Genomic DNA, 12,161 nt, shown 5'->3' on the forward strand with positions numbered 1-12,161 from the left:
ACAGCATAGCTATTGAAAGCCACTGGGATATTAGTGCATGTGATCATGGTGTACAATGTACAGTGTTAGCCACTGTATGATCCAGCCTGCATTTCTTCAGTGTTACAGAATCCAAAAGGGGACATTTTAGCACAAAACTATGGTGGGGAGGGCTTAAGTGGAGCGTGCTTCATGGAGTGTGAATTAAAAAGTGGACTTAATCAACAGTTCTCACCTCGTACTCATCTGTTAGGAAGTAGCTGTCTTCGTAGTAAGGGCTGAATATTGCATATATAACCAGACAGACGAAACCCAGGGAGAAGCGCTTCATGGCAGGTGGAACACTGAGAAAGAGGAGAGGTGACGAAGAGCAAAGAGAGGTTAATGATGTTAATGATGGACAGACAGGGTGCTGGTCTCAGCAGCAGTGAGCTGTGGTCCAGTGCTCTGTTCTGCTTTCTTGTCCATTCCTCTATTATAGATCTCCCTTAGTCTTTCTTTCCATCCACTACCTACCTCTCCTCCTCCATCTCATCATCCCTCCCTTAACCCATTTAGGCCTAGAATTATTGAATGCTTTAACCAGTGAAAAATAGCAGATATACAAGCTCACAGCGCGCTGCGAGCTTGTAGATCTGCTATTTTTTGAAAAAGTCGTGAAAATGTGTGCAAATCTTTGAATATATGTATTTTCAAAGCGAACGTTTGTAACTCAAATTTTGCTTCTGGGTGGTCCCTGGAACTAAATATTTTGAGATGGGGGTCTGTGGCCTAATAAATATCATTTTGGGGGTCCTTCACATGAAAAGGTTTGAGAACCACTGACATAGTAGTCTCTCAAGAACAGACTAACTGAGCTCCAGTTAAGTGAAAAGGACCTTTTCTTTGACGATGACATAGAAACATAGGTTTTTCAAAAAAAGACACTCATAGAATTGGGTAAAAATTCGAATTTTCACGATTTTTCAAAAATAGCAGATCTACAAGCTACTCGGTGCCGCGCTGTGAGCTTGTATATCTGCTATTTTTTCAAAGTTAAAGCATAAAATAATGATACACAATAATGTGCACCCGTTCTAAATGGGTAAGAGGGGCTTGGCTGACAGCATAGCATGCGAGTGCAGCGAGTCAGAGCAGACTGCAGAGCATATAATTACAGACCATCTTCAGCTACCAGCCTCTTGGACGTAGGACCAGACCACGGCATACAGTAGCTACATGGTACTGAGCTGACCATCTGATGATACACGAAAACGAGATCCCTCCCCTTTTGTCCAAACCATTCTAAACCCCTCCGCCAACTCTCTGTACCTCCCCTCCAATCTTCCACCCAAACTTAGATTCTTGGACCATTAATAAATAAATCATATCTATCATTCTATCCCCCCTCTCTCCTTCCTTCCATCCTTTACCTCAGTGGCTCGCAAAGTGGGGTCCAGGGACACCCAGGGGTCCTTGAGGGGGTTCCTACTCTAAATGAGGTAATCTAGCATTAATGCGGTTTATCCACTAACCGCTGAAATTAACCAATATAAAAGCTCACAACGCGCTACATTGTGAGCTTGTGGGTTGGCTATTTGAAGAAGAAAAAAGGGAACATTTTAGAAAAACGTGCGTATGAGGGTCCCTGGCACAACATTGTTTGAAATGGGGGTCGGCAGCAAAATATATATTAATTACTCGCGCCAGCAGAGCACGCAGAGTGATGATGGCTGTCTGTGGGTACGTGATGACAAGTGCGACCCCATATTTGGGGAAAGCACTTGTCGTTTTCTTCGGAAAGTGACGGGAATTACCAGCCATATTTGCCTATAAGTGCACAACACGCAAGTTGGCACCTAGACAGAGTGCAGTCTACAGGGTTCCCACACATTTTTACCAATTAATTTCCAAAACCTTTCCAAAATTTTTCCAGAATATTTAACCCAATTTCCAGGACTATATAACAATAATTCAGCTCAATAACAGGTCGCTTACTCCTATGCGCAATGCCCAAAGACAGGTAGTGTATGCCAGTGGTTCTCAACCTTTTCAGGCCGTGACCCCCGAAATAATCATGTTTTAACTGGGGACCCGGCACCCTGACGAGCACTAAGAGTTGAGGAATTTTGTATAACACGGTTCTATTGTGAATAACAGATCTAGAGCATGTAGATCGGCTATTTTCACAGTTTCTGCCTCTAATATTTGACAATTTGGCCCATGTTTAATTTGGCATTTCAGAGATATTAACAAAATCAATAACCAAAGACAACGCATAGCTATTTTTCCAGGACCTTCCAGGACCCTTGGTAAATTCTAAAACGTTTCCAGTACTGGAAAAATATTTTTCTAATTTCAAAATATTTCCAGGAATTTCATGACCGTGGTAACCCTGAGTCTAGTTTAAGATGACATTGACGTGACAATGTCTGAGAGCCACTTCTTTACCTGTTGGGAGGCTGTCCAGGGCAGTCGGTGAGCTCCCCGGACACCAGCTTCTGGTAGCTGCGCAGCGTGAACTGAGGCCCCACCAGGAAGCCTCCGTAGAAGTAGGAGAAGCCATACATCTCCAGCAGGGAGGGCACGGAGCGCAGCGCCCCTTTCTGCTGCTCTGCACTCAGCTCCTCCTGGAGGGGGGAGGTCACAGAGAGGAAAGGTCAAAGGTGGACTCAACGGCCAGGTTTAGCTCGGCATTGAACTCAACTATTACCAGTAAGACTCCCTAATCGGAAGATAAGCGACCCGCCAGGTCGCATACACAAACTTTAGAAGGCAATGGTAGCCAATCAGGAAGCACTTAGGGGTTGGGTGTCTTGCTCAAGGACACTTTGAGCAGGGGATCAAAAAAGGAATCCAATTTCAAGCGCCCAAGAGTTCAAAACGTTTAATCCCTTTCCGAGCGCATCATATTTGGATGTTGGGCAGTTCAAAACCGAAAAACCGCACTTTGATATCCGATCTTTGATCAAAGAATTAGAATTAAACATTATGCCAAAAAGAAATATAGGTTTTAATAATCAAATAATGTCATTAAGGCCCAAAATCCAAATCTCATCCACTCGGACAGGGATTTAACTTTTTGAAGTCTTGGTCCCTTGTTGCGAGCAAAGTTCTATTTCTTGAACCACTGCCACTGGGGGTGTATAGTGTGAGTCATGAAAGGGGGTCGAGGAGGTGGAGATGGGAGAGAAATAAGTGAAAGGAGCTACAGAGACAGAAATGACTGGGTAAGGAACACGTGTCAGGGGGGAAGAAGATGAGAAAGGGGTGAACAGTGGATTGAGGGACAAGAACAGAGGAAGAGAGACAGAACAGGCGCCAAGGCAGAGAGGGATGACAAACCAAGGGACAAGAGAGAACAAATGAAGACCATAGGCAAGGCAGAGTGATGATCACTGTAATGAGCATAAAAGGTTACAGAGTCTCACTGCGAGTTGACCATAATCTACAATGACAACCATAAACTAGCACCTACCAGCCCATTTAACTATGGGCTGTAGAGAGACTGCCCTGACATTTAGCTAAAATACCTGGTAGTCTGTTCCTAATTAAAAGATCAAAGAAAGGGGCCACGCAGAGAAGAACATTTACCTTTGCACTGAGAATTTTCCTCATGTACTTACATGATTGTTGCGACCGTAGGTCGCACTTTACTATCAAAACCACCACAAAGTGTAAGTAACTCCGTCCGTCCGTCCGTCCGTCCGTCCCTCCGTCTGTCTGTCTGTCAGTCTGTCTGTCTGTCACACCTCACACTTTTTCCCTGCTTATATCTCCGCAACCGTTGCCCCGCTCCATGCCAAATTTTGCACACACGTTCCTTGGCTGCCAAACTACAACCTCCAAGGACCCCCGGAGCTCCAGGGACCCCCAGGTCCCTGGGGGACCCCCAGATGTAAAAAATGACCAAATGCGCAAACATGACCAAATGACCACCCCAACGGGGCTGCTCACGGGGAATTCCCGGGGACCACCGACTCCTGGTGCTCCAGAACGGATGCAAAAGTGGTGGCGCCCCCAGTGGAGGACCCCCTACACTGCAGCTCACATAAAATGCCGTAACTCCGGCTAGGAGCGACCGGGACAGCCGGGGCCGGTACCTATTCGTCCGCCTTGCCGGCGCGGAGACCCCACCCCTCATTTCTCACATGGCCCTCTTCTAGCGCCACCATGAGGCCGATTCTTGCAAAACACATTTTTGGACACTGCTCCTACAATTTTCGCCCTAAAATCACGCAAATCGGTACACAGTATGTCTACACTCATCCCATCAACATGAATCTGTCCCATATAGCGCCACCTCCAGGCCGATTTTTAAAAACACATTTTTGGACACTGCTCCTACAGATTTTGCCCTAAAATCACGAAAATCACTACACAGTATGTCTACACTCATGTCATCAACATGGATCAGGAAGATTTTGGCAAAACACATTTTTGCCCTATTTGTGGAGATAAGTGACCTACGGTCGCTTATCTCCCGATTAGGGAGCCTTACTGGTGACTATTGTCTATAGCAGTCTAGTGTCTAGTGACATTAGGGGTGGCAACAGTTGACTGGGAAAAGAGGCTGTCTAGGAAACAGAAAGTTGCCGGTTCCCACCCTGACCCCAGACTATGTGTGCCTGAGCAAGGCACCTAGCCCCTAACTGATCCCTAGGCTCCAACCCTGCAGCGCCTAATGCTCCGTCATTATATTTAGCAATGAAATAGATTCATGGAACAGCTTTTATCACAAAGGTGATGTCCAACAATATGGAAATGTGTATTTGGAACAGATTGACATTAGCAATGCTATAAATGTTAATGGATATATTATATATGATTATCGGCCATCTGTGAATTTATTCTCATCGGCAGATAAGCCAATTATTGGAATTGATGTGAAAGTCCATCAATCCCAATCTTCAACACATACCATGCAACACTAGTCCTAACTATTGAGTGCATGTGAAGCTAATATCCAGTGACTGAAGCTTGTTCTAGTAGGATTGCACTTGTTGTAAATCACCCTGGATCAACAGCATGAGCTACATTTCTAAAATGTAAACATTAGAGGATGGTGTTTTTCTACAATAGTGAAGGGAAAAATGCAAGGCAAAGACAAACTAAATCAATGAACTGGGCTAGCTTTGAGCTATTAAAGAACAATGGTAAGTGAAGCATATGGAGAAGTAATGTACTTAAGTGGCATTGAGCAAGTGTCTCCGCTATAAGCCTGTGCATTTTGTAACCTAGATAAATGACGGTGAGATAAGCACAATAAAGACAGAGCAACCGAGTAATGTACTAATGGTTACAGCAGACTTGAGATGGGCTGCTAGCACCACAGCTAAGCACAGAGTGCGCTCAGATGAGAAGGAGTAAAACTACAAAGCAGGACAATAAGTTAAAGTAACTCCAATCTGCCCAGAGATAGTACAGTGAATAACGCCCCTGTCTCCAACACAATACATAACCTCACTGGCCTTGAATCAAATCTTCTCTCCTTTATCTCCCTTATGCCGTCTCCCTTTCACTTTTTCAACAAATCTGCCTCAATAAATAAAAACTGGAAGACGGCCTACTAAATAAAACAAAACAAGAATCATATTAAAATTGATTTTGCCAAAAGCTGGCAAAGGAAGCTGGAAATAGAAACCTGTGATAATAACAGAAAACCAGGCTCAACATTAACACCTTGCATATTAGCCACATAACCAACGTGTATCCTGTTCTGCAGACATAAGGGGGTTCCACACTAGCCGCGGTCACCGCCTCCTAGCAATTCATTTTCAACGGGAGGCGGGCGGCTTTTTCAGCCGCGCAGCGAAGTTTTAGGGCGGCGAGGCGAGCGGGCGCGGCCCCGTGAAATCCCCCGCGAGCGTGCTCGTTTGTGCATGCGTACGCGGGCGGTGAGAGATGGATTGTGTTCATCTTTGTGAAATACCGCGAGGCGTTTAATCACTGAACGAGTGTGTTTGTGTCTCACCGCGGCGCGGCCACCGCTGATCCTAGCGGCAGCCCCGACGGAAACCGCCTGTAGTGTGTAGGGCACCTTAACCTTCCTATCAAAAACTGAAATCTCTCTTCCCCATGAGGACAGAATGAAAGTTACAGTAATGGTTCTCAACCTATGGGGCGGGACCCCCAGAGGGGTCCCCAAATTATTTTGGGAGGTCCCCAGATGTTTAGCTAAATGTTAACATTGTTTTCTCACTCAACAGTAAACAAACCAACATATATTTTAAGTGTATAGAGGGTATCTGCACATTTCTAAAGTGACAATGTAAAGACTTTTTAATACCTCTAATATGGCAAATTAAACATTGGCCAAATTGTCAAGTATTAGAGGCAGAAATTGTGAAAATAGCTGATCTACATGCTCACAACGCCTTGCATTGCGAGGCATTGTGAGCTTGTAGATCTGCTATTTTCACAATAAAACCGTGTTATACAAAATGTAATGCCTAAACTGCTCATCAGGGTGGGGGGGTCGGGTTCCAGTTCAACTATGATTATTTTGGGAGGTCGCGGCCTGAAAAGATTGAGAACCACTGATATACTGTATACACATTCAGCATAACACAGGAGTGAGAACATTCAAAGACAGTTAGGGCTGCACATTATTGACACAAATAAAATGTCTTTTGCAAATATTTGTGCATCCCTTCAAGGCAGACAGTAACATCAGCAGAGAGCAAATACAATCACAACGGAAAGAGAGATCAAATCAACTCACCGGTTCCTTTCCGCCGTCATAGTAATCAAATGCCAAACCTGCAATTACAAAATGCAATGAGCCATGTTATGGTAATCTACGATTGCCATGATCAGTAGAATAAACAACAACAATTCATATGGCATGCCATGGGAATTTTCTGTGTTGCTTAGTATGTTTATATTGTCTTAGTATTGTTTATATATTTTATTATATCGTCGTTGTCGTGTGAAAACCTTGTATGTCCAAAAGCGTTCGTTTTGCATTCATCATTTAAAAAATGATTTAAACCGCGAGGCGTTGTGTGCTTGTAGATCTGCTGTTTTCACTACTTTTGTGCGACGGCCTTGTGTGGTGAAGCAGGGCTTTACTTTGCGAAAGAACCTACACATTTGAAACTTTTGAGATACGAGGTTTCCGCCCGACAACGACGATATGTTACTTGATCACCAAGGTCTAGACCAGCGTTTCTCAACAAGTGGGCCACAAGGTTTTCCGAAAGTGAAATACGGCCATGGAGGAACATTGTGCTATATATTTAGTCTTGATTTCAAGGTCAAAGTTAAATTTAGGTCTCCATGCAAAACCAATTGTCAACCGCAGATCTAGTGGGAGATCTACAGCAGTGGTTCCTAAACGTGTTAGCTCGAGACGCAAAAGAGAGATTTTATGTATTAATTTATTTTTACATTATTTTTACATGTGGAAATGAAAAAAGAATAAAGAATAAATGACTTGTGACCCCTATAAATGGTTCCCGAGTGGGAGATCTAACCGTTAGATCATACGTTAGATTCTAAGGTATGCCTACGGCATCAATCAATAATGTGGCACCAGCAAAGGCCTATATGGCCGCTCTACAGATCAAAAGTCTGAAAGCAACATTATTGATCACAGATAAGGTTCACGCCAAGGATGGAGAGAGTAAAAACACGGAGATAACGAGGGGTGTGTGTCTCAAGGAGATAAGACCATACAGTACATACCAACAAGCTTGAGTGTTAGGACACAATGGGGCATGGTCCATTTGATATCATACTCCTCCGTGGCTGTGTAGTAATAGCCTGCCAGCAGGTATACCTACAGCAAGATACAGGAAAACACAAAGCTCAATAACAATTACGTACATCATTTACTAGCATTCAGCCATATTTCAATGATTAAACATGAACACCCATGCATACATAAAATTCAAGCATATTTAATCCAAGAAATAAGAGTATCAACCATATTTAACCCAGCAGAGGACACACTATCAACCATGTTTAACCCAGCAGAGTACACCATCAACCATATTTAACCCAGTACAGTATCAACCATTTTTAACCCAATAGAGTAGGTGTAGATTAGGGGTGCCACGGTTCAGTCAGCCCACGGTTCGGTTCGTATCTCGGTTTTTGGCTCACGGTTTCGGTACGGTTTCGGTACAGTAAAAATTGAAAATGAAAAAATAAAGAATCCAAAATGTTCAGTTAATTTTAAAGATGGGGTGCAACCATTTGTTTCCCCCATCAGTTATGATTATACTAGGAGGAAGATTTTCTCCAAAAAAGTGTACAGAAAGAGTTAAAATTATGTTTTATGTGGCCACACCCAAAAAAATAAAGAAATTCGGTTCATTCGGTATGGGCTGTTCGGTTCGGTACAGGGCCATTCGGTTCGGTATACCGGCTCGGTTCAGTATTGTAGCACCCCTATAGAGTACACTATCAACCATATTTAACTCAGAAAAGACCAAAAGGTAATGGCCATAACATGAGATCTGTGATTTTTTTTCTTTTTTTTTAAGTCTGCTATCATCAGCAATGCAAGAATGCATTACACTGGGTTTGAGCAGACACAATTTATTCAAAATACAACACAGTATTTGTGTGGCATATACAGTAGTACCTAATTTATCAGGATATAGCAATAATGCCACATGACTTATTTCATTGCAGTCCTGTTAGGACAGGGAAAACATTAGGGTTCTACGCCAAGTCAGATTAACCACTTAACTTAGCCCTCTATACTTCATTGTATAGTATGAGAAAATACCCAAGCTGCAATCTCACAAAGCATCCCATACATTGCAACCCGTTGTGAGCTTTTATAATCGCCTATAATCCAAAACAGGGAAGCCGGGGTTGAAAGTGGTTGAGCGTCAACAACGTTAGCCCGAGGTTCCAGCGCTCCTTGATATGAGGACAATTAGAAGAAAGCCCCAGGACACAGATATGGAAGCAGGCATCAAAAAACATAAGCGGCACGTGGCGCACAATCTGGCAGGCAGCGCCTGAACCACTGCAGTGAAAGAGTGCGAGGGTGGACAGAGGGGGAGGAAGAGCCATAAAGTGAACCTGCATCACCACCAAGCACAAGGAGACAAGGAGCAAAAGGGGGGAGGGGGGAGGGGGGGACAAGGGATGAGAGAGAACAAGGAGAGAGCGCTCACCATTTGAAAGATGAAACTGCTCAGGATGGTTGTTATCGTCCTTCCCATGAGCCTCAGCATCAGGAACTGGACTAAGATACATCCTGCAGAATGATAGAGCTGCGTGCCTGAGAGAGACACAGAAAGAAAAGAAAGAAAGAAAGAAAGAAAGAAAGAAAGAAAAGGAGGGAAAAAGAAAGCAAGAAAAGGAGGGAGAAAGAAAGAAAGAAAAGGAGAAGGGAGGGAGAAAGAAAAGAAAAGAGAAAAGGAGGGAGGGAGAAAGATACTAGTGAGACTGGGGATGGGGTGGTTGGTAAATGCACTGAAGTGTGACCTGCAAGATTGGACATGACAACTGCATTTTCCCACGTTCATTCTAAATTGGCACACATAGCGAGAGAGACAGGAGGCAGGAAGAAAGAGAGCGAGAGGCAAAGAGAACATACAACTGTACATCCAATATGAAATGAGAATTCAAGAGGGATTTGGAGAGATACATGATTGTATCAAAGAGAAAGATAAAAGCAACAGACCTGCTGTAAAGTCCACGTGCAGCCACAACAGAAAGAAACAATCATCAGTTATAGGCAGAATCTTTGTATTATTTTTGCCTAAAAAGGGTATTGATAGAATTTGTAGTATTGTAGTATTGCGGAGATGCAATCACGATAATTTATCGTGATATCGTCCTCCGTCATGCACTGGGATCAATTATTTTATTTGCCGAGCTGCATATCCGGTACCACTTAAACCCTCTGGTAAAAGGTACCAATTGCTTGATACAGTCTTTTTTTCACTCTCTATCAAATGTCTTTGCCAAAAAATAGCCGATCTACTTGTAGATCGGCTATTCTTTGGCAAATGTTCTGCCCCAGGATAATGGATTTTTATTATCGCGATAATATTGTAAATCGTGATTTCTTTTGTCACAATAATCGTGATATGAAACGTTCATATCGTCCCATCCCTATATACTACAGAACTTGTTTTGGCTCGGAAAAATGCTAACGTTGAGAACAACGGTAGAATTGAAGATGCATATTATTAACCACACAAAGTCACAAACCCTATTCTGCGCATGTCATTATGGTCAAATATTGCGATACATTGTGAGCTTGTAGATCGGCTACTCTACAGCTGCTCACTGCCACCCCTAATCGCTTGGGGAGCAATTAGGGGTTAAGAGTCTTGCTCAGAGACAATAACCACTCAGCCATGGCCACCCCAAGTATGTAGTTAGCTGGGGTACCCCAGTTGTCTATATACTAGGTCTCCTCTTTTTTATTTCATTTTACATCAAATCTCTTTGTGTGGGAAAATAGAAAAATCTGCTATTCTCAAAGAATGTTCACCTATTTGAACCAAAGGTTCACCTCATATGACATGCCCAGAATACGCTAGAGTTCAAGTGGTTATAGGCTTCATTTATAATAACATTTAAATGTGGCCCTCCATCGGTCAAACCTGTTCTACTCAGCTGTTTATTCATTTTCATATGAAATATTCACATTCTTTCACCAGAACAATTACTTATCAATAGGTCATTACTCAGCCATGTCAGGCCTGTCTCGTGGTAGAACTACACAGCCCCAAGCAATCAGTTTCCATCCACACACCCACAAAAGACTCTTCACATTTTGATGCAGTAGTGCCCTTGGATTGGTTTTCCAAGCAGGAACACACATAATACATGGAAATGAAGCTGCTTGAGGAAGTTGTAAGCCATGTTTTCCCACAAGGGATGCAACTCTGGGCTTTGGAATAGAATGACAGACACTTGAATGTCTGCACTCTAATGATCTTGACGTCCGCCCCCCCAGAAATGAATGCTGAGCCCAACGCTAGACTACGTTGTGAGTAGAATAAGTCACTGGTAGGCTATGGCAGCATCTTGCATTGGGCCTGGTGTACAAGATACACTACACCACTAAGATACCCATGTAACTGACAAACTACTTCCAAAAGGTCAAGGATGTCCACAATTACAACACCAGAGGCAGCGCCACAGATCATGAAATTTGTTCGTAGGAAACGGGAAAAAGGGGATATTTACTCACAAACCAAAGAAATTGGTCCACGACCCAAATGTGGGTCCCGACCCATTGCTTGGGAAACAGTGGGCTAGACTGTGGCAATGCTTTACTTCACTGACCTTACTAACAGTTACCTTACCAACTGCTTTCCCTAAGGGTTCCATTTCCCCTGGGGGGTTTGTTATAGATGTATATCGCCCTGCTCTTAAATGGTTGTCTGCTAAAAGGACTAAAAGTGCTGACTGAGCAGGGAGTAACGTACAGCAGAGCCTGAACGCCAAGATCAAATTTAATGTTCACTCCTATTTACATATTATAAATAAAATGTTCTCAAGCTATTATTGGTCTCAAACTATTCATGAGTTATCTGACTGAAATAACATTTTGTTAGTACTTGATGAACACTACCTTTCAACAACAACTACGTTCCATTAAGGTAACCACTCCAGCCCAGGTCAATGAATTTGCCATATCTAAAGTAATACAGTTTTGGGAAGTGGTTAGCCGTTAGCACCGGGTAACTGTAGCTGTATTGTGTAAGTTCACGTTTATGCAATACCAAATCATTCATTTTAATCTTTTACCGACATCCCATTCCCCACACAGTGAGTTTCAATGCCAACCATACTAAAGTGAGTTAACCCAAAAGAAATGAAATCTGTTCTTACATTACTGTGCCTGTGAGTGGTTTTAGAAAAATTGTCTCCATAGAAAATTAAGTCTTTGTAATGTGTAACGTGTGGAATGTGTGTTTATTTTACAATGAGAGCCATTAGTAGCTTACATTATACACCTGCCTGCCTCCAGCCAAGTCTACCACAATGGGAATAAGTAATGTGACTTCATTCCGATATCCCGTTAGATTAGGTACCATATGCATGTGTATGTAATTATAACAAGGTACCTCCCCCACACTCCACTCTTGAATCATGTTAATTAACTACTTGAACGCTAGCATCCCTATTATAGGAAAGTCATAATAGGCGAACAGTCTGCGAAAAGCTGAAAATCAAATCTCACAACATGGCATGCTCTAACTTGTAGATTGTCAATA

The 12,161-nt window shown here is 43.0% G+C and overlaps 1 protein-coding gene across 2 annotated transcripts in view; it reads right to left on the reverse strand.

Moving 5' to 3' along the window:
- lpcat3 (lysophosphatidylcholine acyltransferase 3) overlaps positions 1-12,161 on the reverse strand; it is a 33,439-nt gene that overhangs the window by 17,986 nt on the left and 3,292 nt on the right. For both annotated transcript variants that reach the window (XM_080738576.1, XM_080738575.1), the window contains exons 3-7: positions 9,096-9,202; positions 7,648-7,741; positions 6,683-6,720; positions 2,410-2,588; positions 215-323 (exon numbers count right to left, since the gene is read on the reverse strand). In XM_080738576.1, coding sequence (XP_080594702.1) covers positions 215-323; positions 2,410-2,588; positions 6,683-6,720; positions 7,648-7,741; positions 9,096-9,202 — 527 coding nt within the window. The remainder of the gene's footprint in view (positions 1-214; positions 324-2,409; positions 2,589-6,682; positions 6,721-7,647; positions 7,742-9,095; positions 9,203-12,161) is intronic.

The sequence above is a fragment of the Nannobrachium achirus genome (assembly GCF_963921795.1).
Source record: "Nannobrachium achirus genome assembly, chromosome: 2".
Taxonomy (NCBI): Eukaryota; Metazoa; Chordata; class Actinopteri; order Myctophiformes; family Myctophidae; genus Nannobrachium; species Nannobrachium achirus.